This window comes from Diachasmimorpha longicaudata, chromosome 1, assembly GCF_034640455.1.
Source record: "Diachasmimorpha longicaudata isolate KC_UGA_2023 chromosome 1, iyDiaLong2, whole genome shotgun sequence".
Classification (NCBI taxonomy): domain Eukaryota; kingdom Metazoa; phylum Arthropoda; class Insecta; order Hymenoptera; family Braconidae; genus Diachasmimorpha; species Diachasmimorpha longicaudata.
The window spans coordinates 14,845,360-14,869,510 of NC_087225.1; the positions used below are offsets into that span (position 1 = coordinate 14,845,360).

At 34.6% G+C, this 24,151-nt stretch overlaps 4 protein-coding genes across 11 annotated transcripts; 2 read left to right on the forward strand and 2 right to left on the reverse strand.

Annotated features, from left to right (window-relative positions):
- The first annotated feature begins 540 nt into the window (after window positions 1-540).
- Window positions 541-3,460, forward strand: LOC135163163 (3-ketoacyl-CoA thiolase, mitochondrial). Its single transcript, XM_064122411.1, has 8 exons — window positions 541-715; window positions 1,188-1,354; window positions 1,528-1,659; window positions 1,878-2,142; window positions 2,212-2,387; window positions 2,552-2,752; window positions 2,852-3,006; window positions 3,079-3,460. Exons 1-8 carry the CDS (start codon window positions 697-699, stop codon window positions 3,158-3,160), a joined length of 1,197 nt encoding a protein of 398 aa, XP_063978481.1. The 5' UTR covers window positions 541-696; the 3' UTR covers window positions 3,161-3,460.
- LOC135163140 (ADP-ribosylhydrolase ARH3-like) lies at window positions 3,210-8,036 on the reverse strand. Of its 5 annotated transcripts, none has more exons than XM_064122390.1 (7): window positions 7,901-8,036; window positions 5,318-5,592; window positions 4,908-5,065; window positions 4,613-4,831; window positions 4,419-4,534; window positions 3,999-4,242; window positions 3,210-3,783 (listed from the first exon to the last, which is right to left on the reverse strand). In XM_064122390.1, the coding sequence occupies exons 2-7, from the start codon at window positions 5,589-5,591 to the stop codon at window positions 3,616-3,618; spliced, it is 1,179 nt and encodes a 392-aa protein (XP_063978460.1). In that variant the 5' UTR covers window position 5,592; window positions 7,901-8,036; the 3' UTR covers window positions 3,210-3,615. The 5 variants fall into 5 exon arrangements, with proteins under 5 accessions (XP_063978460.1, XP_063978451.1, XP_063978442.1 ...); XM_064122381.1 differs by having other exon boundaries at window positions 5,318-5,601; window positions 7,901-8,028; XM_064122372.1 differs by having other exon boundaries at window positions 5,318-5,644; window positions 7,901-8,028.
- Window positions 5,938-23,491, forward strand: LOC135163205 (Kv channel-interacting protein 2). Of its 4 annotated transcripts, none has more exons than XM_064122475.1 (6): window positions 5,938-6,071; window positions 8,964-9,221; window positions 21,374-21,443; window positions 21,522-21,592; window positions 21,889-22,161; window positions 22,624-23,491. In XM_064122475.1, exons 2-6 carry the CDS (start codon window positions 9,057-9,059, stop codon window positions 22,669-22,671), a joined length of 627 nt encoding a protein of 208 aa, XP_063978545.1. In that variant the 5' UTR covers window positions 5,938-6,071; window positions 8,964-9,056; the 3' UTR covers window positions 22,672-23,491. The 4 variants fall into 4 exon arrangements, with proteins under 4 accessions (XP_063978545.1, XP_063978538.1, XP_063978530.1 ...); XM_064122468.1 differs by lacking the exon at window positions 5,938-6,071 and adding an exon at window positions 6,639-7,132; XM_064122460.1 differs by lacking the exon at window positions 5,938-6,071 and adding an exon at window positions 6,641-8,137.
- Window positions 16,176-20,208, reverse strand: LOC135163182 (dynein regulatory complex subunit 5-like). The gene is made up of 8 exons (XM_064122445.1): window positions 19,709-20,208; window positions 19,460-19,633; window positions 19,118-19,283; window positions 18,713-18,950; window positions 18,365-18,520; window positions 17,895-18,009; window positions 16,416-16,594; window positions 16,176-16,344 (listed from the first exon to the last, which is right to left on the reverse strand). Exons 2-8 carry the CDS (start codon window positions 19,555-19,557, stop codon window positions 16,238-16,240), a joined length of 1,059 nt encoding a protein of 352 aa, XP_063978515.1. The 5' UTR covers window positions 19,558-19,633; window positions 19,709-20,208; the 3' UTR covers window positions 16,176-16,237.
- Window positions 23,492-24,151: the final 660 nt, after the last annotated feature.

Below are 24,151 nucleotides of genomic sequence, written 5' to 3' on the forward strand. Positions count from 1 at the left end.
TGTGGATTTTCCCCAAGAAAATGACAAAAAAATTCATGAAATTTCATATCTCAGTGGAATTAAGTTTCGAGATTCAATTTGTTTTTAAAAAATGTTTTTTTTTCAAACATGGCAAATTATAATCGCATAAATATAATGGTTTTCAATCTCTTAATGACAAATACAAAGCAATGTCAAAATAAAAATAAGAATAAACATATCAAAATGATGTACTGTAAAATTAACAAAGGTCTCTGTCAATTTGAAAAATAATCTAGTCATTTAAGTCTTACATATGGAGTCACTATCGCTTCAAAGATACTATTGGCATTCATCAACATATATTCAACATTTCATCATTGATTGCATAATACTTAATATTTTAATTTTAATCATGGGAAAAAAAAAATAAAAGGGCAAGTTCCAAGTCCAATGTCCATTCTCATTAGAGGATACTTGCACGACCAACCAGTTGAACGAGTTGACGAAAATACTCCGATCGTGAAAATTCGGAAAGGCGGTTTCATGATGTTCGGTACTATTCGACTTGGTATTTAGTTTCAGTATTCAGTAGCGCTGGTAACACTGAAGGGAGCAAAGGTCGACTTGTCCGGATCTCTCATTCCGTCTACTTGTCATTGAAGAATCAATCAACAAGTTGGATTTTTTTTTACTCTCTTTATATTATCTGATCGCTTAAAAGGAATTCCAAAAATCATGTCAATTGTAACAAAAGGTGATAATAAATATAGTGACTAATTTACATTATTAATAAAAAAGACATGATTAAAATGACGAATGAAAGTGTGCAATAATGACAATGCAATTCATTTACCGGTGTTACGATAAGGAGTGATAAGACAGACACTTGACATATGACTAAATTTATGCGAAACTTATTGAGCGAAAAATTATACCCCGAGGATTGTCATTATTTTTTTTTAATTAAAATGTTAATATTTACAGTATTTATTTTTGCTGACTTTATTGAGAATAAAGTCATCGAAAATTAGGACAATAATTAAATTATAGTGTTACCCGATGGAGTTATGAAAATGAAAGTTATTTGAAAAATTCCATTAGAGTTAGAAACTCATCAGTACTACACATTCCTATTTCAAATTCAACCTCTAATTATGACTGATTACGATTTAATTAAATTTTATAAAAAATTTAATGTGTACGACACATTCAATCACTCTTCATAGGAATCTACTTCGTAGCCGCTAAAAGAACCCCTTTTGGCAAAATGGGAGGTGTTTTCACGAACAAGAGTGCAACAGATTTATCAGCAGTGGTAGCAACGAGTGCCATCAAAGAGTCGGGTCTTAAACCAGAACAAATAGATCACGTTATAGTTGGAAATGTTATGATTGTATGTGCCTTTTTTTTTATTCTTGTCAAACTTTCATATTCCATTGACAACAAGATTATAATTATTCATTTGTCACTCTTTTTTTTTTACATTTATCAAATAGATTGAAGATTTACTATTTTCAGTTAATTAATACTAATTAGAATTAATTCTATAATCAACACAAAATATAGAGTTCCGCATCCGATGGTGCATTCTTGCCTCGACATACTTTATTGAAATCCGGAATTCCGGTGGATAGACCTGCGCTAGGAATCAATAGACTGTGTGGATCTGGTTTTCAATCGATTGTAAATGGGGCACAGGTACTGTTAAAAAATCAATTCTCCGTCTTAATAATGACACAATTTTCATTCTTATGTGTATAACTACTCGCTTTTATTCTATCATCTTGATTGCAAAAGCAAGATATGTCAAAAGAAAAATATTTAAACAATAAGAAGAAAAAATTTTTCAATTAAATTTTTCTTTTCAAACAATGGAAAAATACCCATTACTTTATTTTATTTTCTCAATATTATAGAGCATCATCTCTGAAGAATCATCAATTATTCTTGCTGGTGGAGCTGAGAACATGAGTCAAGCTCCATTTGTAGTAAGAAATGTTCGTTTTGGAACAACTCTTGGACAAAAATACGAATTCGAGGATTCACTGTGGCTAGGCCTTCTTGATACTTATTGTGGTCTACCTATGGGGATGACGGCAGAAAAATTAGGGGCCAAGTATGGCATTACAAGGGAGGAAGTCGATAAATTTGCCCTGAGGAGCCATTCTAATTGGAAAACAGGTGTCTGTCAATTCTACTTTATTTCACAAATGGATATTCAACATATTCTCATATTACTTTCTCGTCTAGCCCATGATAATGGTTATTTCAAAGCTGAAATAACACCAGTTACGGTTAAAACTAAGAAACAGGAAATTGAAGTTACCGTTGACGAACATGCACGACCTCAAGCTAAAATTGAAGATTTCATCAAACTTCCGTCGATCTTCCAAAAAGATGGACTAGTTACTGCGGGTACCGCATCTGTGAGTTATTTTTCTACAATAAAAGGAAGAGATTCAAATAAGAGTGAACAAATTGACTAGAATATCATTTTATCAAATTTATCATTTAATTTTTTAATTTATAGAATTTTCTATTGACATACTTAATAGTTTTTATAGGTAATGAATAATTGTGTTAATTCCAGGGTGTGTGTGATGGAGCTGGTGCTGTGATATTAGCCAGTGAGGAGGCTGTAAAACGTGAAGGATTGAAACCCCTTGCTCGTTTGGCGGGATACGCTACGGTAGGTGTAGAACCTAGTATTATGGGAATTGGGCCAGCGCCTGCTATTAAAAAGCTTCTGGCCAATGCCGGCAAGTCTCCCAACGATATTGATTTGATTGAGGTGCGTATACAGAAGAATATATGTTATATAGAGATATTTATGAAAAGAAAAACTCATAAACTTTACAAAAAAGATTAATAAATAAATAAAATATTGTAGATAAACGAGGCATTTGGTGCGCAAACATTGGCATGCGCCAAAGATCTTGATATAGATATGAACAAATTGAATGTCAATGGTGGTGCCATTGCCATTGGACATCCTCTGGGTGCATCTGGAACGAGAATCACTGCACATCTTATTCACGAATTGAGGTAAGACATTTAATTCATTACTCTCATTACAAAAATCACATCTCTTTTATTTGTCATTCCTGTACGTGACAGGAGACGCAGCGGTAAATTTGGTATTGGATCGGCTTGTATAGGTGGTGGACAGGGAATAGCACTTCTCATTGAATCTATCTGAATTTTTCCATTGAAAAATCTACTACAGCTGATGGAGAAGGACTGGCAAATATTTTTGATAAAGTTTTTATTCCAGAAAATAATAACCCAAATGTCTAACAATGATGCAATGTAATTTTCATACACTTGATAAACTCTTGTGTAAACTACATCGTTATTTTATTGTGCAATCACTTACTATTGTTTAAATCTTTTGTATTCCCATAATGATCGTACTTTCAGTATGAGTCAAGTGTAACAAATAATGAAAATTAATTATGGCAATTGTTTTCTATTAAAAAATACAAACATAAAAATACAATTGAAATACTATTGTTTTCCCCCATAGTTAAAAATATGTAAATATATAAAAACGACAAAAACGACTTTATTATTCATCAATTTTTTTATTACAAAATTATAATAAAAATGTCTCGTGACGAAACAATCAATATACGATACAAAAATATTTTTTCATCAGTGTTTATGTACAATATCAAATAAGTGATCTGCCAATTTGGTAAAATTTTCTGAGCATTCGCAGTGCGTTAACATATTGGAGTTTATCCTTCCATCACCATAATATGCACCTGCCATGGCGCCTGCCATACTTGCGATAGTGTCAGTGTCACCACCGAGTGTCATCTAGAATAGATATACACGTCACAAGCAAAATATTTTAACTTCAAATTTAAATTTAGTCTATTATCATTTACACCCTGATAGAAGTTAAGAATGAAAAATCAATGATTCATAGATTCATGGATTTTTTTATCAACTGAAAGATCAACAATATTTATTATCAATAAACATAGAGTCATCGTTTGGCAATAAGCAATTAATTAATGACACATACTCACAGCATATTGAATAGCTCTGCGAAAAGGATTCTCAGTATTGATCCCCTGAATTGGATTCTGAGCATACAAAAAGCAGAAAATTGCCGTGGGCACTGAGTGCACAGCTCTCAATGAGGTCCCCAAATTTATAACAACCTCTTCAACGTCAAGTCTCTTCGAATTTTTTACTGACTTCTTGATCATTTTTTTCATACGGGTAAGTTGTGCTTTGTACGGTTTAACAACAGATTCCTCCCTCTCTAGGCTATCGCAGAGAAAAAATCAACGAGAAATTTTTTATTTGTATGAAGACACTAGAAAATACTTTCAACCCGATGTTTGGTTCGTTCGATTATTATTTTAATATTTTCAAACTCATAGATTAATATGAAAGCCAATAATATTTAATAATTATAATAATTAGGTAGGAAATTGACTCACAATTCTTCATCATCCTTTTCAATGTCATTCATCTTGTCAATCAAATCGTCGATAAATGCTTTAGTATCTAGCTTTTGATTTGGATCCAGTGAAATGGTTTTCTCGATAGCTATTGCCTAGAAAATTGAAAGTAATTAAAATTCCTAGCTTCCAATTTCCACTCATCATCATATTTTTATTATTGGTAATTTTACTTGCAGAATAGCACCATTAATTCCGTCTTTATGTGTGTGAGTCAACATCGCTTGTCTTCTCGCCATATTTACTAAACGATCATAATTATTGTGACAGAATAGAGATACTGGAGATACCCTCATCGCAGCACCGTTTCCCAGAGAACCTTGTCCATTAAATTGTTCTCTAGCTGGGCCCTCCAAGTCCGTAAATTTATTTCCTCTTAGTTTCTCAAATACCTGAATCACAAAAGTCAAACAGGCCATTAATATTGACTATGTACCAATGGCCATTAATGGCATATTTTATACTAACAACAATCACTCCAGCTCCATAACCCCGATTTGGCTCTTGGTAGAAACTTTTAACAAATTTTTTAGCCAAGTCTAACAAATCCAAATCACCTTTATCAATCAGTGATTGCGATATGTCCCTCGTCATAGCAGAGTCATCCGTAAAAGGAATCACCGGTGCTGTAATAATTTATACATTTTTTAAGCAAATTGAAGGGGAATTTATTCATTGACATTCAATAAATAAGTGAATTAAATATTTTGCACTTAGTCAATTTTTAATACATAATTTATGCATAATAATTTAATCTCTCTGTCTTTCTCATGAAAAATAGACATTTTCTACGCCATTGAATATTGTTTTGATATTTTATGTTATTGTGATATACTTCTGTGAAGGTTAAAAAAAAATGCAAATTTCAATTTCTTAACCTTTAAAATCAACTCCCTCCAGTGTATCGAATCTTTTCTGGAGAATAACTGTATTTCCAGGTGTCATGGGGGGGTCACCCTCATACGCACTTCCCAGACAATCGCCTGATAATGCCCCCAGTATGGATCCCCGAAATTTTTGCCTTAATATTGCTAAATCCATTTTATTCAACAACATCGCCGGTGCTTTTTGTTTATCGTCGACGTCACTGCATTCCATTCGCCCTCTGCGCATGCGCCGTAACAATTCGAACATTTCATACAAGAATCCCATTCTGAAAAACCTCCACGAAGTCGAAAAAATCTCCTTGGCATTATCTTTATTAACTAAAAATCATTGAAAATAGAAAAAAAATAGTCATAAAAAAAATATAATCATTGATTAAAAACTACGAAGAACATTATTTTTTGTGTGTGTGATAATATGTTTGATGACCTTGATCCCCTCACAGCTCTCTAATTCGACTGGTGAAGAAACTGTCAAAGAAAAATAATGATAGTCTGAGAGCCGATTGAAGTCTTCAGTGAGAAGAAAAAAAAATAATAACGATACCGTTATAACGTGGAATAGTTACGCCCGAACGAACAAACGACAGAGATCTTTTTATAGAAAGGGGCCACTGATATGCCGGGCAAGAGTAGTGATTATTACACCGCACAAGGGATCTATACATCCAAGAGTTAGTGGTAAATAGCCGCAGATGACACGACGGAGGGTGTCTGATGCGACCTTTTGGACTTGGATTGTCGACAGGTATTTATCGTCTGGGGTCATAGGATCGTCAGTTTCTCTTCAACTCACATTCGGCAGGACGAATAAAACTTACAATGGTCTAAATTCAAATAAAATGATAAAAAGATTAAAAAAAAAAAAACACCAACGTACCGATGCAATATCTCTGGTAACTGAATGATTATATAAAGTAAATATTTCACATAAGCCCCCATGCAGTAATGTCCGCTCTCCAATCAGCAATAATGAGCCCATGGCCTCGAAAAACCCCATTCAAAAGCCGAATCGATCGAAAACACCCCAATTATCTGCAGGCCTCCCCCTCAAAATCACTGGCTGTTCACAGGCAATTGGGAAAACGTATAATTTCCCTTCATCCCCCGTTGGTTCTTTCTGGCGAGCGCGCGTCTACATTCGCGGGATGGAATAGTGAGAGGGCGTGCGATCTGTGGTTTTTTCGGAAGCTAGGAACTATATATATATATCTGTGGGCGAGATGCCACACGGGGTGGTGGAAGCGTTGAAACAGTGGCAGAAGCGACGACGGAGACGAGCCTTGGCCACCCCCGGTTAAACCCGGGAACGAACAGTCTAGCGCCGGCTGTCTGTCGCTACGCTCGGAAAGTACATAGCTCTCACAGCTCCATCAATTTTTAGTTGATTCATTATTATCTAAAATAAATAATGACTTATTGAATTGACCAATTGATGGTATGGCGAGTATCATAGAATTAATCTCCCGTAAATTCAAATATTCAATTGTTTCGCTGATAATTGAGAGTGATAATCAATTGGGGCCGGCGGTGATTGAGACTCGTCGATTAATCATTGTTAGAAAAATACATCGGTAAAATTAATTTTGAGTTTATGTGATTAAAAAAAAAATGCCCAAGTGCCAGACAGCTCGGCGACAATTCTCAACGAGGGGAGGGAGTGAGAGGGAAATAGAGTGTGACTCTTCACACGCCTGACGGATACATATACGAGGGGAGTGGGACAAAGAACTGGGACGCGTTGAGATACATCAGAGAGAATGGAAAAATAAAAAGGATGAGTTTTTTTTTAATATGAGGGATGCATTGGTGAGTTTTTTGTTTGGCATTACAAGTGAATTATCAAGTGCATTGGAGAATGGTTCACGTATTTCGTGATAATAATGTTAACTGAATAACAGCAACGGAGAACTTCTATCAGGGCATGGCAAATAATGAGATAAATTTATTGATGCAGAAGTGTCTGATGACTGCAAATTCACAAAAAATTATTAATCACTGATGCTATCGATGCAGCGAGGTGAATAAGAGATATGTGTATAATAAAATGTACATTTACATTTAAAACTCAACTCATCATTGACAATATTTTCTTCATCTAAATGGAATAACTAAATATATCTTTCGATGTAATAATGGAGGATGAACCGATGTCAATGAGATGGAGTCACATTTGATGGATTTGGCGATCTACTCACTTTTATAATAATAAAAGTGAAAATAAAGTCTTTCTCCATCATTCGAGGAGAGGGTTATTCATCACTTAACAGCTTTTTTAGATGAATAAACGGATCATTGAAAATTTCGCAATTTTCTTCAGAAATTTTTCAATGAAATTTTCGTTGATAAATCTGGTTGTAAATTTCTCCGTCCATTCTTCTATCTGCACGTTATAATAAAACATGTTGAAAAGTACGGATAGAATTTGACAATGTCATTTAATGAAACTTGGAGTTTGCGGTGTGATAATGGAAATGGAACAAGAACAAGAGCTAGTGACAATCACTGCTCGAGGACGCCGGTCAATCCAATTTAGTGGTCGTATATTCAATGCATATCGTGATTTAGTGCACTTACTTTTCGATTTGAAATCAATGATGATACTGATGATGATTGTGTGCTGTTGAGACTGTTGGATTTCACCGAGCAGGATTTTTCTGCCTCACTCCTTAAATCTCAATGTCTCTTGATTCAATGAAGGCATGATTTCTCGTGGGACTGAATTGGAGGAAAAATGAGAAATAATTGAGGGAAAGGGAGGATTCAAGTGAGAATTATCCTCGTTGGATGAGTCAGGGGTTCACTTGAGGAAAAGTATGCCTCATATTTTTTTTCTATCCTTCAATCATTAAAAAAACGATTTTTTTTTCAATTTTTATCGCTTATAGAATAGATTAAAGTATTAGTAGAAATCATTATTCATTTTTAATTAACCCTTCAATTTTCAACTATTCCTATGAAGTCTTTACATATGTGATTAAATTATTGATATATTTATTTAATAATCATCAAATTTTATTATTACAAAATCATCCACTATCCATATTTTAAATCGTCTTTTTTTTATTAATTATAATACCTATCAGCAAATCCAGTAAAAATTCTACAGACTGTTGAAAAACAAAAGCTTGTGAAATCTTAAATAATTAATTTTGATATTTTTAAAATACCTTCGTCTACCTGAAATTGAAAAAAAAAAGTTAAACAGTGTAGAATCTACATAAACTGTTAAATGAAACTCTCTTATGATCGTTGATTTTCCTATGAAAGTGTCTGCTCACATTCTACCGTCGGTAATTCCTGTAGAATTACAATAGATAACCGTGGTAATAATAAATATCTCACGCAGTTATTGCATTCTCACTGGCAATTAATGTAATCCAGAATTAAATCCAGGCTATGTCGCGGTCTAGATAGTTGAGGTCGTACTTTATCGACTCCAGCAAATATCGAGGAAGTCGACGGACAGCGCAGGTCACGGTCGGGCGAATGTTATAATTCATTGTTCATGCAAAATATTATTTTTTTCTCCCCAAGAAAATAATACAAATTAGGGAATTTCAAGTCACTTTCATAATAAATCAGTCTGTAGAAAATCAAAATAATAATTTTTCCTTATTCCCTGTGCTTTTGTTTTCAGCGAATGATAGCCATGACGATTGGATTCCTGGTGTCAAGACCCTGAGGTGACATTGAAAGAGAATTTACACGTGGGTAAAAAACACGTGAAACAATGGCAACGCCACCAGATTCACCAGGCCCTGAGGAGGCGCTGTTTGAGTTCGAGAGTTCGAGAGCTAGACAGCATACGACGAGACCAGTTGCTATTGAGGAATTGTTAAGACAAACGAAATTCTCGCGTCAAGAGATACGTGTCATGTACCGGGGATTTAAACAGGTATTTCATTAGTTTCATTTACAAACATGAGAGAGAGGTACATTTATTTAATGGAAAATCGAAATTCATTTGCAATTTTATTTCGATTAATATATATCTCACTATAATTTATAATGTCCAACCAAAACTGATTATACAAACGGTGAATTGGCCAAATGAGGAAAATTGATTTTCGTCTCCTTCCTCTTATAAAATAAAGTATAAGCGAAAAAATTCAAGTCCTATTAGAGACAAGGTCATCTGGCGCGCAACTGTAAAAACTATTTTCGTACTTGCCTATGTGCGTGTCTTTCGACTTCACAGCAGGTCATCATGAATGCAATATTCACCCAACTATTGAGCGTCATGAATTAAAGATGGAAAATTGAACGAAAATTCCCAAACAACAGAGCTACTAGACCTCTACACCGTTGAAGTAATCCCCGTATTCATTGGTTATGATTATTGCGGCTCCAATTTGTCAGAGGTATGCGCTAGAAGAGGGATCTTCAACGGGGAAAATATTTGCTGCAAAAATAGTATCAACCAGGCAGTCCAGCGCGCTTATTTTCACCACCAATGTTCAAATTCTATTCATTACAGAGTTACAAGTCTCAATTCCCAGCGAATCGATTCATATGTTTACGGAGAACTTATTTTTAATTTCTTATTGTTGGGATACTCTTTATCATTGCTGAGCGATTTAAGAATATTCTTGATAAAATTAACTAAATGAAATCCGAGGGAAACCATTGACATTTTGTATAAAACTATTATTATTTTTTACAATAAACCATTGAATAACAAAGTAGATAAAAAAAAAAAACATTCTGTGAGGGAGAAAATAATTAATGTACTTGGATATTTGGAATAATTCCCTTCACTTTTCTTGCAAAGCAATGTTAATTTGATTTTCCTTAGTTGAATGCTCGGCTCATGGCCTCCTCCCTCTTGCAGTGCTTTGCCATAGCATTTACCAACGCTTCTCATTTTTATTCCTCCAAGCACAGGAAAACTTCCACTCACACAGTTGGAATATGAATTTTGCATATGCACGATGCCTATCGGGTACATGTATGCACATTGGCTGGCACTCGTGCGCCCAACGAATGGTGAACATTTCATTCGTATCGTTGTTTCGATAAACACTCCTACAAAATCAATAAATTCAAAGTGGCAAACTGAGCAGAGGAGAGAGAAAAAATCGGGACGAGGGTTGGGAGGGAATAATTCAAGTGTAAACACAAAGTTTCTGGTTTATCAGAACTGGAGATATCAATAATTGTCAATGGTAGGAGTGACAGGAATAACGATCATTGAAGAATTGAAGTGAGCGTTCAAGTAAGGGAAATTCTGGTGATAATAGGAGTAGGTTTTGCAGCCATTGTAGGTAGATAAGGCATTGTTGTTTGCACATTTTGCCGTAGGTATGTAAACCGAGTTGCTGTTTGTACATTGTCCTCGAGTTGATAAGCTTCGAGGCTTTGAAAATTCCGGAGTACATGTTGCAAGATTTTATTGATTTTTGCACCATTGGTTGTTTCATATGATATATTTGATTTTTCAAAATTTTAACTTTATTCAACGCACATCTTAACTCCAATCCGAATCTCTGGTTAAAATCCACAACTAACCACTATCGATAAAGGATTCCACAATGTCAGCTTGACTAGTTGGCGGTGGGTCGTAAGAATGTGGGTTACCGATCATCATTAACCAGAAGTCAAGGGTATATGTATAGGTCAGAGGTTTCCGGTGAGGCTCAAAGATGGTCTCGGAAGTCCAGTTGCAAATGGACTCGGCATATATGTATATGATCCTCCCAACCATACAATTTGCCAGTACAAGTGGATCTACCAACACTGCAGCTTATATCCCCTGGGTGCATCGAGCGTGTCGGCTTGTTCAATGAGGATAACACATCGAGTTTATTTATCTTGATGACCTTTGCGCGCTTCATAGCAATTAGGGGTGAGAAGCAGAGAGAAGGAAGACTAACGGTTAAAACAACTGATTAACCTTGGCTCATACCGCAGCGTTGGAATGATAAAAATGCAATAATAGAGGGAAGTTTATGGGAATTGACACTAAAAAACCACAACATCGTTTTATATCGATTTTGTTTATATAAGTGAAAATTTATCTAACCTCATGATTTTGACTTTGTAAAGTTGGACATATTTATGAAACTGGACAGTTTTTGTTTGGACTGGTAGGATTTTTTTCCCCTTAATGGTGGAGATAAAAATGATAGTGATTTTCTCCGCCTTGTCCCTCGATGCTTTGTACTTCTCAGCATAAATGCATGAATATCAGCGCCCTATGGGCTCATCAATTTGTTGGCTACTGGGTGGATAACTATACTCCCTAATCCAATTAAGGCAGACTCATGATCATGACTAGGAAATGCCCAGGAACTAATTAAGCGCCCACTCTGTTTCGTATCTCGCCTCACTGACAACACTGTTTTTTTTTTTACTTCTCGACATTTTGTCTGTTCTCGATTGAATGAAAAGTTTATTTTTTATCTCCCTGGCATGGATAGAAATAAATATTTAATAAAAATTAAAATGACATACTTTTCCGAGTAAAATTTTGTTGAAAAAAATTTTTCAGAACAGAACCTGGATATTTTAGCTGAATAGGCTGTGAGAAGTGTGGAAAACTTCTCCATGAAATTTCAGGAATGATTTCCCAAGAGAATATAAAATAAAAATTATGTACTTAGGAAAGTGCAACATTTTTTTCTCTCTCCTAATTGCTGTAAAATTGAATCGGGACGACTCCTGAATGACCAATGATGTTAATCTTTTCACGAGCTCTATCATTTGATATCCAAAAAACTACAAAATGTACGTGAAGAGTTACATTGAGGTGGAATACACGTGTTTCCTATAAATAGAATTTGGCCGTGTTCCAATTCACAGGATACACCTGACCCACCCACGTACAACAGCTATTACCCCTTCTCTACTGCTTTTTCTCCATTTACATTTCTCCATCCGGAACGCAGAAATTGTCCATCCCACTCACTGGGATTAAATTCCAATCGTTGACGACGCTTCATATTGAAACAGATGGAATAGAGGAAGCACCAGATATCATTGAAGAATTAGGGTGCAATCTGCAAATTTCATTAAACAATGCGACAGATGATTTACCAAAAAATGATAAGAGATGTTATTGATACGTTATGTTTGCCTAATCTTTTTTTTTATCGGTATTATTTTTCTTTTAATTCTATCTTCATTTTGTTTTCATCAACCAGATCAACTACAAAAATATTGGAAAATTTGAACCGATAAAATAAATAGAAAAGACTGCATTTACATAAGATCAACACCTCATGACTGGCAGTAATATAATCGTTATTTGAATTATTTCAATGACACAATTGATTTTACTGGGCCTGTAACTTTACTACACCGTGATTACAAATGTTTGCAGTCCCTGGATAAAATCATCACGAACTGTATTTACAAGCTTTGAATGGGGCACTAGAAAGTACAGTTGGCATCACGTGACTGTTAATCACAATTCCGACATTTCCGTTTCGCATGAAAGACGAAAGTTCATGTTTAAATCCAACGTTATGTACACTATCTCTTGGTTGAAGGGATTTATTTCGTGAATACCCAAGGATATTGAAGATTAAGTAACTCGAAGGTCATGTGAAGTGGGACATTACTGGCTGAGCAATTTCAACCTTTGATAATCTCTGGGCCCTGCCTATTGGATTAGTCTAGCGTTGCAAAGGGTTTTCATTTGACTCGGTTATTGTGACTATCCATTCTACCGCTGCTTCATCTGCATATTCATGGGATTTTTCAGTTGAACCTATCTGCATTATCCAATATAGTAGAAATTCTTGGCTCCACTAGGTCACCAGTAATTTCAACGAATGAAAGACAATTTTCATAAAATTTTCCAATTTCTATATGGCCACAAGCCGCATATGCATTCAATATGCATTCAATGTGATGTGTGCTTCTCGAAATGTTTAAAGACTATGTTACTGCAAGATAAATTGAAAATTTAAGTGGAAAAATTCTTGGAGAATTTGCTTGAGTTGCTCTCGAGTAAATAGAATTCGCTTTGATGCATACGAGAGGAGTTTGAGATGGTCCACTCACTTGTCTTCGTTTTCACGTCTTGTATTTTCTTTTTTTTTCTTTATTCAAAGTGAAGTTTTTTTCACTAGCCAATTAAAATAATTCATCATTGATTATTGTCGGTGGTTACTGTCTATTAACGACTACATTTTCTTGACTTTCTATGAGAAAAAACCCAGGAGGTTTTCGGTATTTTTCATCATGCTACACATTCCCAACCACCAACCAAGGAAATTGAAATTTCGTTCCAACTATTGACTTATGAAACACACGAGGAATTAAATCATCCTCTAATAAACTGTTGACACCCAGGGGTCAAATAGCTGCGACAGATTTCGTAATTGTTTCATCAACGGCATGCCCATGTGTCTAGTTACTGTCATTATCGAACGGAAAAGCCAGCGTGCGCATCCCTCACCTACATCATCCTATACGTTTATTGCCTGCTGATGGATCTCTGGTTCATTTCCTCGGTTATTTACAGAGATAATCACCGAAGAATTGGTTTTGCACATTCGTTAGGAGAAAATTGCCGCGGAATTCGATTTTTATCTTTGCCTTTTAATAGAATTAATAGAATATAAATAAAAGAAATTGATAGTTGAATAGGAGTCACTGTTGGCACTCTTCAAAAACTTTGGTAAACTTTCAATCTGCAGGGCGAAATTCATCAAAATAAATTTCGCATTGTTATTTATGAAATACATATTTAAGGGGATTTTATGAACGGACGCGAAATCGTTATCCAGTGACATTCTGCAAATATTCCAGAGTGGCTTGTCTAAGATTTTTTTCCAGGATTTATTTTTCAAGGGTTAGTAAATCCTCTTTTCTGAAGCACAACATTTTCCCTAATGTTTTTGTATAGAGATTTGAACATTTTTCACTTCCTGTATAAAGTTCGCTTGAAATGAGAGAATTAGCCTTAATTTCATATGACTAGTCGTTTGTTATGAGCTCTTTTAATCCACAATCTGGTGGTTTTATGCACAAATATAACTCCGATGCAGATTTTATTATCTCATAAAATGGAATGATTTGAGAATTTTAATGTTTCAATATAATGTTCAGGGTTGTGTAGTACGTGATTAAAATATTGCCTTGAAAATCCTATTGCCACTTCAGATGAATTTTTATTCTTATTCCAGACAAGAGCATGCCAATTGAAAAATTTCAAGCTTTTAAATTCTATACTTGAATAGTAAATGACCAATCATTCTTTTTTTCAATAAAAATTAACAATTAAAAAAATAACAAGCGGAAAATTATAAAAATCAGCGATTAAAAAAATGATTTCATAAAGCCAGGAGAGCAGATGTTGGTAAAGACTTCTCTGACAAAATCCCCCCCCCCCCCCCCCCCAAGAGTGCCACAGGATAAAAATCTGGCATTCATCTCCAAAGTTGGTGTTACAAACGTCCATCGAAAAATTCTAATGGAATTCATCCGGCGCGCATTGAAAATTGATATTTCATAGAATCGCCCTCCCTTGATGCGTAAAGAATTCTCCTCCAAGAGGCAAAAAAAAGCTGAGATACAATCTGTGCCTTAGGAGACTGGAAATGGGGCGAGAGTGAGGAAACGGTAGAGGCTGAATGCAAAAGGGAAAAGGGAGTGAAGGTAGGAAGGGTCGAGTGAAAAAAAGAGAGTGAGGATAGCCCCCGAGCTGTATCGATTTCCTCTCCTCCAACTATGACGTCATCGACTGTATAGCCACCCACTTTGCCACGAGATATGTGAAGGTGGATCATCCGCCGCTCTCTCTTCAATCGTGCTCTTGCCATCGTTCGCTGCACTTTTTCCCTCTTTCTCGCTCTTTCATTCATCCAATCACACCGATATTAGGTTTATTGAAAAGCCAATGACCTTGACTGAGAGCTATTGCGCAAAAAATTAAGACAATTTGCAATGAAAAATATATAGTGAACATAATTCAATAGAAATTACTAGAAAAATAATATCAATATCACGGCTTGAATTGTAAAAAAAGATTTTTTTCCAAAATCCTTTCATTTTGTCTTTTCAATGTGTATTTTTATTTTTTCATGATAAATTTCGATATACCGTAATGGATGGAAATTTAATGGTTCGACGTTCCATCGAGCCACTCAATGACTCGAGTAATGACTCAAAGTTCATCCAAGGAGGGAATATATCGATCGATAGAAAAATATAAAATAAAGTTTCTTTAATAAAAATAATGGTTCAGCAGGATACCATTGCTTCCGGTTACTACGAGTTGAACTTTTACCAATCTCAGCTTTTTCAGTTTTTCTTTTGCTTTTTTGCTTCACTATTTCCAAACTGATGACTGATTTGAGAGAGATGTATTTTAAGTTGGTATACATGTTACCTAGATAAAACTTGACGTGCACACCAGCGTGAATTGCCACTTTTCTTCTCCTCCTTGCTATGTCACATATGATACCACCTAGGTCGCGATGATAATAAATAGTAGAGAGAAATCTCGTGGAAATGGACAAATTATTATGCAAAAGAGAGAAAAAAAATCATTTTTCCCACTACTGCTACGTTCAGCTCGTCTCGAGAAGCGCATTTTCGTTTAGTTGAAAATGAAAAGACTTTTCGTATCGTATAGTAATATGAATAATAATAATAAACGAATGATGGCACAGTTCACCACTCGCTAAACGTAACATCACTATAACAAAAGTATGATTCCGACACATGTGCGCCGGAGTCACTTAATGAGTGCGAACTTGGCACTTTTTATTATCCCGTCGAACTTGTATCGAAATATATTATTTTTCTTGACAATAAAATTTTGCTGCGAATAAAAATATTGAGATTAGTGAATTTCAATGAACCATATGAAAAATTTTATACTTTGTCAAGTTGCAATTACTTTGAGTTAGTTATTTTCATTTATTACCATATCTTATAAAGAGTCATTTATTTGAAACATCATTCGTGAGCTGCATCAGATACCTCTGATCTAGTATGAACCATTTGTTGGCTGTTCATTGCATATTGTCCATGCTCACCGCCAAACCAACTTCCGTCATCCAGTTCTACCAATGAAAAGATATGCTCATAATCGTCCCGGCATTCACAAAATTTCAATCAAGAGTTGTTTGCTCACCAGTATAGACTGAACTCTCCAATTCATTGTGAAAAGGGACAGCGCCATGCTCAGGACTTTGAAAATCCTTAAAATCACGTGGTGGTAGGAGACTCTTTGTTTGCAGTGGAATAGAAGAGATACTACGTTTACGCTCAAGTATAGACTTTATCCTCCTCTTCGTCATTTCTTCTTTGTTCCTGCAACAATTTTTTACTTATTCCCTATTATTTTCTCATGGTTAACTCGTTGTCGACTTTATAAATGAGTAGATTTATCCAAAACAAAGTCTTCCGATTTTATTAGCGAAAATATGCGGGATATTGCGAGGTAAAAAATCGATCCACAAATGATAACGGAAACATTGCTCAAGGGGAGAGGTTCAACAATTGGCATTCTTTTCATGTAGATTTTTATGCCTTCTCATCTTACAGAGATTTGTCCTCGTCATTTAATATTGAGTAAAATTGATCGGGGAAGAATGGCAAAAGCTTTGACTTTTCTTAGCTCATAGAATGTTGCCATTAATCTCTACGTCGATGAGTGACGTTGAAAGGTTCTGTAAAAGAAATATTGAATTGGGCCTAGAATCCTTTGATCAGTTTCTCGAAGAATTAAAAATGAGGCGCTCATCACGGCTAAGTCAATTTAACAAGTGATCATGTCATCGTTCAGTCAGACACGCAGTTGGCTTTCCGCGAATCATTAATTAACATCTATATGCAGCTGTATAAGAAATGCCGGGTTTACTACTATCAACCACTCCAATTAGCCATAGGGTCAATTGATATCGACTATCAATTACAGTTCGATATAATTTTCGAGGATGTGACAAGCGTTATGAGTAAAGGATCGAGAATGTAATTCACAAGAAAAATCTGGGAAATCCATAGCCAGAATTTTGGCCACTCGGTGAAAATCCTTGAACCAATTATCCATAGTTTTTTTCGTCTATTTGCCTCTTCCTCTCACCAGAATTTTTTATCGCTCTTCAATATTCCTTCTCTAGGGGGATTCAAATATAATTCATATCGTTCGAGCCTTTTTGTTGGTCACGTCAGTTCGTTGGCAAGACTTTACATAAAACTCATGAATTTTTTCCCCCTTCTTCTAGTAAACTTTAACGGTGGACAAAAGCCAAGTGGCAACTGTGATGGAGAAAGAGTTGAAATCAAGCCATTATTTTGACCGCCCCTAAATCATCCTAGAGAGATTTTCACTAATCATTTTAAATTTTTTATAGAGCAATATCGGCGAGAAAATGGTTGGCATGCTGGAGGTGCCTCATGGAAAAGTTTATTTTAAAAAATATACATTGCCCCAATTTCATTTATGTTTTAAAATAAAAAAAATTGCCTATGAGCGAGAAAGTTTAATGCAAAAAATTCTGCAGATAAGCCTTGAAGCCCCAAATTTATTCATTTAAAATGACGAACTCGAAATAGATCATCTTTTACAATTTTATACTATTTTAACAGATCTATTTGACCCTAGCCTCACCTTCCAATAGTCTCGTTGATGAGGTATTCCGATTCTTTTGAGAAATTACACATTCTCACGTCCAATCCAATTATATGTGAACAACTTTTAACCGCGACTTCCATGGCCTCGCCAGCTGCACATGAGAAAAATATTGGAATTTTGAATGCTGCAGTTTAAACATCGTTCTATAATAATAATATTAATAATAACAACAATAAATCAGCTGATCAACTATTTTTATGTATTTTGAGGAACAATTGAACTTGAGGAAATATCGATGGTTATTATTTATTCTCATGTCAGTTTCAATGGATATATAAAAATATTGAAGCTTTTGAATAATTTGCAATTACGAGTTATTCCATTCATTAACTTAATTTTGAATTTCTCGAGTCTGCAAATTCGAATTCCACATATAATTTTCAAAAAAAAAAATACTTGTAAAAATCAAGTATTTATTATGAACTACGAAAGAGGCATCTCCATACCAACGGGTCCCATATTGTTATTCGACACATCAATCTTCAGGAAAAATATTTTCGTGTACCCAGAGGCAATGACTTCCGCTAATGCCATTCCAGTTTCAGTTTTAAAACAGCAACCACTGACATTCAAATTTTCCAAATTTCTCGCTCGCAGAATCACTTTAATGACCGGAAAAATTGATTAATATAAAAAAGAGGATTACACCAAACCTACTAGAGATACTAGAAGAGAAGAAAAATCCATTGTCAAAACTTGGAGATTTCACATCGAAAAATGTTAGTAATAATAACTACATTTATTCATAAAGAAAATGTAATTTTCCATTAATTATTGTGGTAATGAAATTTTACGTGCAGCTATGTGGATTCCTCCGTCATCCCTAAGTGGATTCAATCTCAAATCTAAATGTCTCAACGGAGTGGATGAGCCTTGGATAAGTCCATGGACAATTCCAGCTACTCCAGCCCCCTTAATATCATTGTTAGTCAGATTTAGTTCCCTTAGACTACGATGAATCTTCAAAAATTCACCGATTGCATGAGCGCCGGTGTCACCGAGCTTGCAGTGTGAAAAATCCAGCACTTGAATCTAAAAGTATTCAACTACATATTGGATATTTTTATTTCACCCATGAAATTAAGTAGTTGAGTTGTAATTTAATGATAAAATATTATAATAATACTGAAAACTCAATTATTGAAACTATTGTAAGTATTTTCAGTAAAATGTCATAATTTTTATAACAACTCTCCCACGTTGTTATTCACGACGATGCCCTGAAGAAGTGCCGCTGCACGTGGCTGATCTAAATTACTCCGGGTGATAGTGATTTTCTGAAGATTTTTCACTTCTTTTATTCCGTTTCCCAGATTTAAACAATCCTCAACTGAAAATCTCAATGAAAAAATCAATAAAAATTTACTACATAAAAACGTCAAAATTTGTTCTTTTTTTTATGTGATTTTTTAGAAGGTCTCTAATAATCTCACTAGTTGATACATTTCAATACAGTAAGCTATTAATGCCATTTTTCGGATAGTCACGCCCACTATTGCTCTCCTAATACAAATAAATTTCGTGAAAGTAGGACAACTCACTCGAAGTCGCGCCACTCGAATCCCTCGTTCATGTAAATCATACCAAAGTTGAGTCGCAATTCCCGCAGCTCCGGCAATTTTCGAAGAATCACATTCATGGCAATGTGGTGAACCGGAAAATCAGTCGCTGTACATTGATCTTCATCATCATCTCCAGACCACTTGAATGGATATCTTTGCAGTGATAACGAGAATTTTATGTTGGCATTGAGAAAGACCAAGAGAGTATTACATTATTGGGCTATTTACTTGGATGGCTGTAATGATCGAATTGTCAGAGTACTGACATACCGTTGTACCAAGTTGATAAGAGCCTTGCACTCATCTTTTTCACTCTCAACATCCTGAAGTGATTCTAAATATTCGGTGAAATGACGTTCACAATAGAGACGTCGCCACGAGTTGCCGTGTTCATTTGGCTTATTGTGTTTCCACCTTTAAATGGTCATCACTGATATATTTTACGATTTCTTGACAGCATACTATTCAATGCACGAACATATTAATCCTCAATAAATGAGTCATAATTTAAAAATCCTATGCAAATAAGCGTAGTACACAAATTCAGTAGTTAAATATTAGAGAAAAAATTTTTTTTAATGACGTCAACAATCCATGCCCCATTCATTAATTAATATTATAAGTGCACATTGAAAGGAAAGGATTATACTCGCAACAATAAAATAAATTAAATATTTCAATTTTAAACAATAATGAAATTAAAAGAATTCAATTTACAATTGGGAATTCTTCATTCTGTATTAAACAATTGAAAATTTCAGATATGATAGAATTCCTCTATTGAAAACAATACATGTATTTAGGGTGAGATACGTGGCTCTCTCACCTGGCTTTGGCAGCCCGTGACCAGTAATACTCATGATGTATCGCCTGTATAGCTATTTCAAACGACAGATCGGCCGGCAATAATTCCAAAAGTCTATCCTTATCTACCGGGTTTGAAAGTTCATCAAGTATAGGCGTGTGAGGCCATCGTTTAACCAACGAATCAAGTGCTAATGTTTTCAAATCAGGCACCAGGGACACATCCCATGTTTCATTCTCTGCACGAATACTTCGATGCTGCTCGCACTCCAGTAATAACGTCTGACTCGAACATCTGTTCCGATATAGAAAAGTTAATTAGCTCATTCATTGGATCAAAAGATCAATTAAATATTTCGTCGCTATTATCAAAATCAATTGGTCAACTTTGCCATTTTAGTGAGATTATTATTTGTTTCTTACCTATAGGCTTCGATGACGCTCTTGGAAATTGTGTGAGGAACTCTCATGATTGTTATTCTACTTTATCATCACTAGAAATTGAATTTATTGAAATGAATTACATAATTATTACTAGCGATAGTATCTATCCGACAATTAGTTAAATCGTTCTGATATTTTTTATTGCATTGAATTCAAATCTTTATATAAGATACGTTGTTGCAGTTATGTAGATGAAGATAAATATTTTGTAAAATTTTAATATCCCGAAAGTACATCTCAATAGAATAAAAAATATTGAACATTAGGAGAATTCTTCGTCTGTAACTCAAAATATGCTAAAGTAATTTTTTTTATACTGGGAGCCAACTGTATGTCCTATAGTGATAATTACGATGTATCATTCTGTTTTATATAGTATAGATTATTTATTTATGTGTCATTCTACTGCTGAATCAATTTATTGAATGAATTTATTAGTAAAAGTAAATAAAATTAATGTAGTTTTATTTCAATATTTTCAATAATGTTGATCAATTGCCTTTTATCAGAACTCTAGACATTTATATGAAGGAACTCAGTTAGAAAACAATTATAGCGCATTGGACATTCAATTAATTAACTCTAATCAAACTAGTAGAATGTTATGAGAGCAATCTAATACATTCGTCATTTTTTTGTCTAAAGGAGTGTCCTGAAGGTGTCGTTCAGGAAGACTCATTCAAGGACATATATGCCAAGTTTTTTCCCCATGGAAGTGAGTAAAATACAAATTGTTTAATTTGGATAATATTTTTCATGCTTTTCTCATATGGATTCAATGGAATTATTCCAGATTCTAGCCTCTACGCGCACTACGTGTTCAAGGCCTTTGACGTTAACTGCAATGGGGCCATCAGTTTTAGGGTAATGATTGATAAATTAATATCATAAATGATCAATGAATAGACTATTATTTTTTTCATAATTCCTAAATTCCCATTTATAGTTTATATTTTTTTATTTCATTGATATATATTTTTTCAAGCTGATAATTCATTTCCCTTTTTTTCCTCAATAATTTAAAAAAATCCATGAATTCTAGAAAAACATCTTTTTCGAAAAATATTCTTAACCGGCCCTTTGTCGAAGGATTTAACTTGCAAAGAGCCTGAATATATAACAAATATATATTCAATGGAAAAGTTTATAACTGTTCCCAGGATCTACTCGTAACACTCTCCACGCTGTTACGTGGGAGTATATATGAGAAACTCAGATGGACATTCAAGCTTTACGACATAAATGGGGATGGTTGTATTACAAGGGGTGAATTGGGTGAGGTCGTAACAGCAGTTCACGAGCTGATGGGACGAAAACATCCAGCGGAGGAGGAAAGGAAGGCCAGAGAACAACTGGATCGGGTCTTTGAGAAACTCGATCTTAATCATGATGGGGTTATTACGATAGAAGAATTTATCGAAAGTTGCCTTAAAGTGAGTTGCTGATGGGGTTATTCTTATTCTATTCTATTTCTTGTTATCAGTTTTCATAATAACAAAATTATAATTCAAACTCAATAAAATCACGTGTAATCGTTAGCATTGTGCAATCATCATCTTCCATATTTTAATTCAGGAGAAGAAATATTCAGTAGAAATTATGAAAAAAATGGAAGAAAAAATCGGAAACGTGTTGTTAATAATAACAATCGTCATGGAATAGACTAGAAGAAGTCAGATTTTACAGAAAATTTCCACCTTATCATATTCCTAAAATCATAATTTCTTGAATGTTTTCTATGATTTCTACGAAGTTAATTATTTCTATGTTTTTTTCCGTACGATTTTTCACTTGTTCGTGATAAATTAAGTTTAGCCATCTGTTGAATATAATTAATCGGTTTGATTGTCTGGTAGTTTTCTATTCGTATCAAATAAATTATTCAATGAGTGCAGGATGAGGTCATTACCCGCTCACTGGCCATGTTCGACTGTGAACTTTGATCTCCGGTGAACATTAGCCCTACAAGGTCACCAACCGGCGTGACACCAACGTCCCCAGCCTCGGGTACAACCCATTCACTGACGAGTTCATCCCCAACACCACCGCGTTATACCTTACTACCGTCATTACCAGCTCCAATAATAATGGATAATCCACTTATACCGATTCCATTGCCATCACCGATTGATCATTTATCGGAGCCAATGCATCCACCGCCGGACTACATGACTGTACAGCAGATACCCTTTTGTTACCGCGGGCAACACTGCTGGGACCAGACGGATGAGCCACTCTTTTGCTGAGAGAAGTTATTCATCAGTCTGTCATTCAGTCAAATTTATATATTATTATAATCAAACAGAATTGAGGATATTTTCAGTATTTTTTGGTAATTCAGGGAAATGTTTTCTCCTCTTTTGTTGTTTGTTTACTATTTGCATGGAAAACGTGATGAGAAAAATCTCTTGTTTCGGTAAAAAAAAATCTATTTAAAAATCGGCCAATTCTCATAGAAAAACCTCAATGGATAATATTTTTTTTATTCAATAACATTGATGTTCTTATATAAAAATCTTTGTACATAAATTGTGTAATTTCGGTTTATAATTTTTCCTCAATCGATATATATTTTTTTCGCACTTGCGTTGAAATTTTTACGATGAAAAAATGAAAGGATGTCATTCGTCGATTATTTGAGAAATTAGGGGAAGCCCTGTTCTATCTTTAATAAATAATTGACGAAAAAAAAAGAGAATCAGATATAAAAACGAAACTCAATATTGTAATAAGTAAAATAAAGTGGATTAAGAGGTGTAATAATGTGGAGTAGATAACGAATACGAGACTACCACTTTGGGAGGGTCAGCATTTTCACAATGACTCTCTTGAGATTGTACCTGTAGAATTGAAAAATACGATTGAATAGATATAGCATAGGACCTGCACGTTGGGTCATCCGATAATTTGACGTTCATTATCAGTTGGCATTATTTTTTTCCGAATTATAGTAACAATTTCTGACTAAAGAAATGGCACGAGGTATTTGAAGTAGTTTGAATGGAGTTGACGTGCTGTTTCCAGTTTACTTTTCTTGGTCTATAAATATTTTTTAATTTTTCATTATGGACTAATTATGCATCTCATTGTTTCACTTTAACTGTTAGAATAACTCATTTCATTTCCACTTCGATATTAGAGTTGATTCTTTCTATAAGATATTTCTCTTTGTTGCTCCTTCATTCAATAAAAGTAATATTTATTCACGTTATCGATCATCTTTGATTTTCTTTTTGTCAAAGTCATTTCGATTACGTTGATGTGCCAAAAGAGTTATCAATAGCGAGTAAATTTATTCATTGATAACTATGAATAATACGTGAATGTTAAATTATATTATACGCGGCTGTGAATTCGAGCATCTCAATGGAGGTTTGCCAAGGGTAATAAAAACAAATATAACACGAAAATGGTGAAGTTATT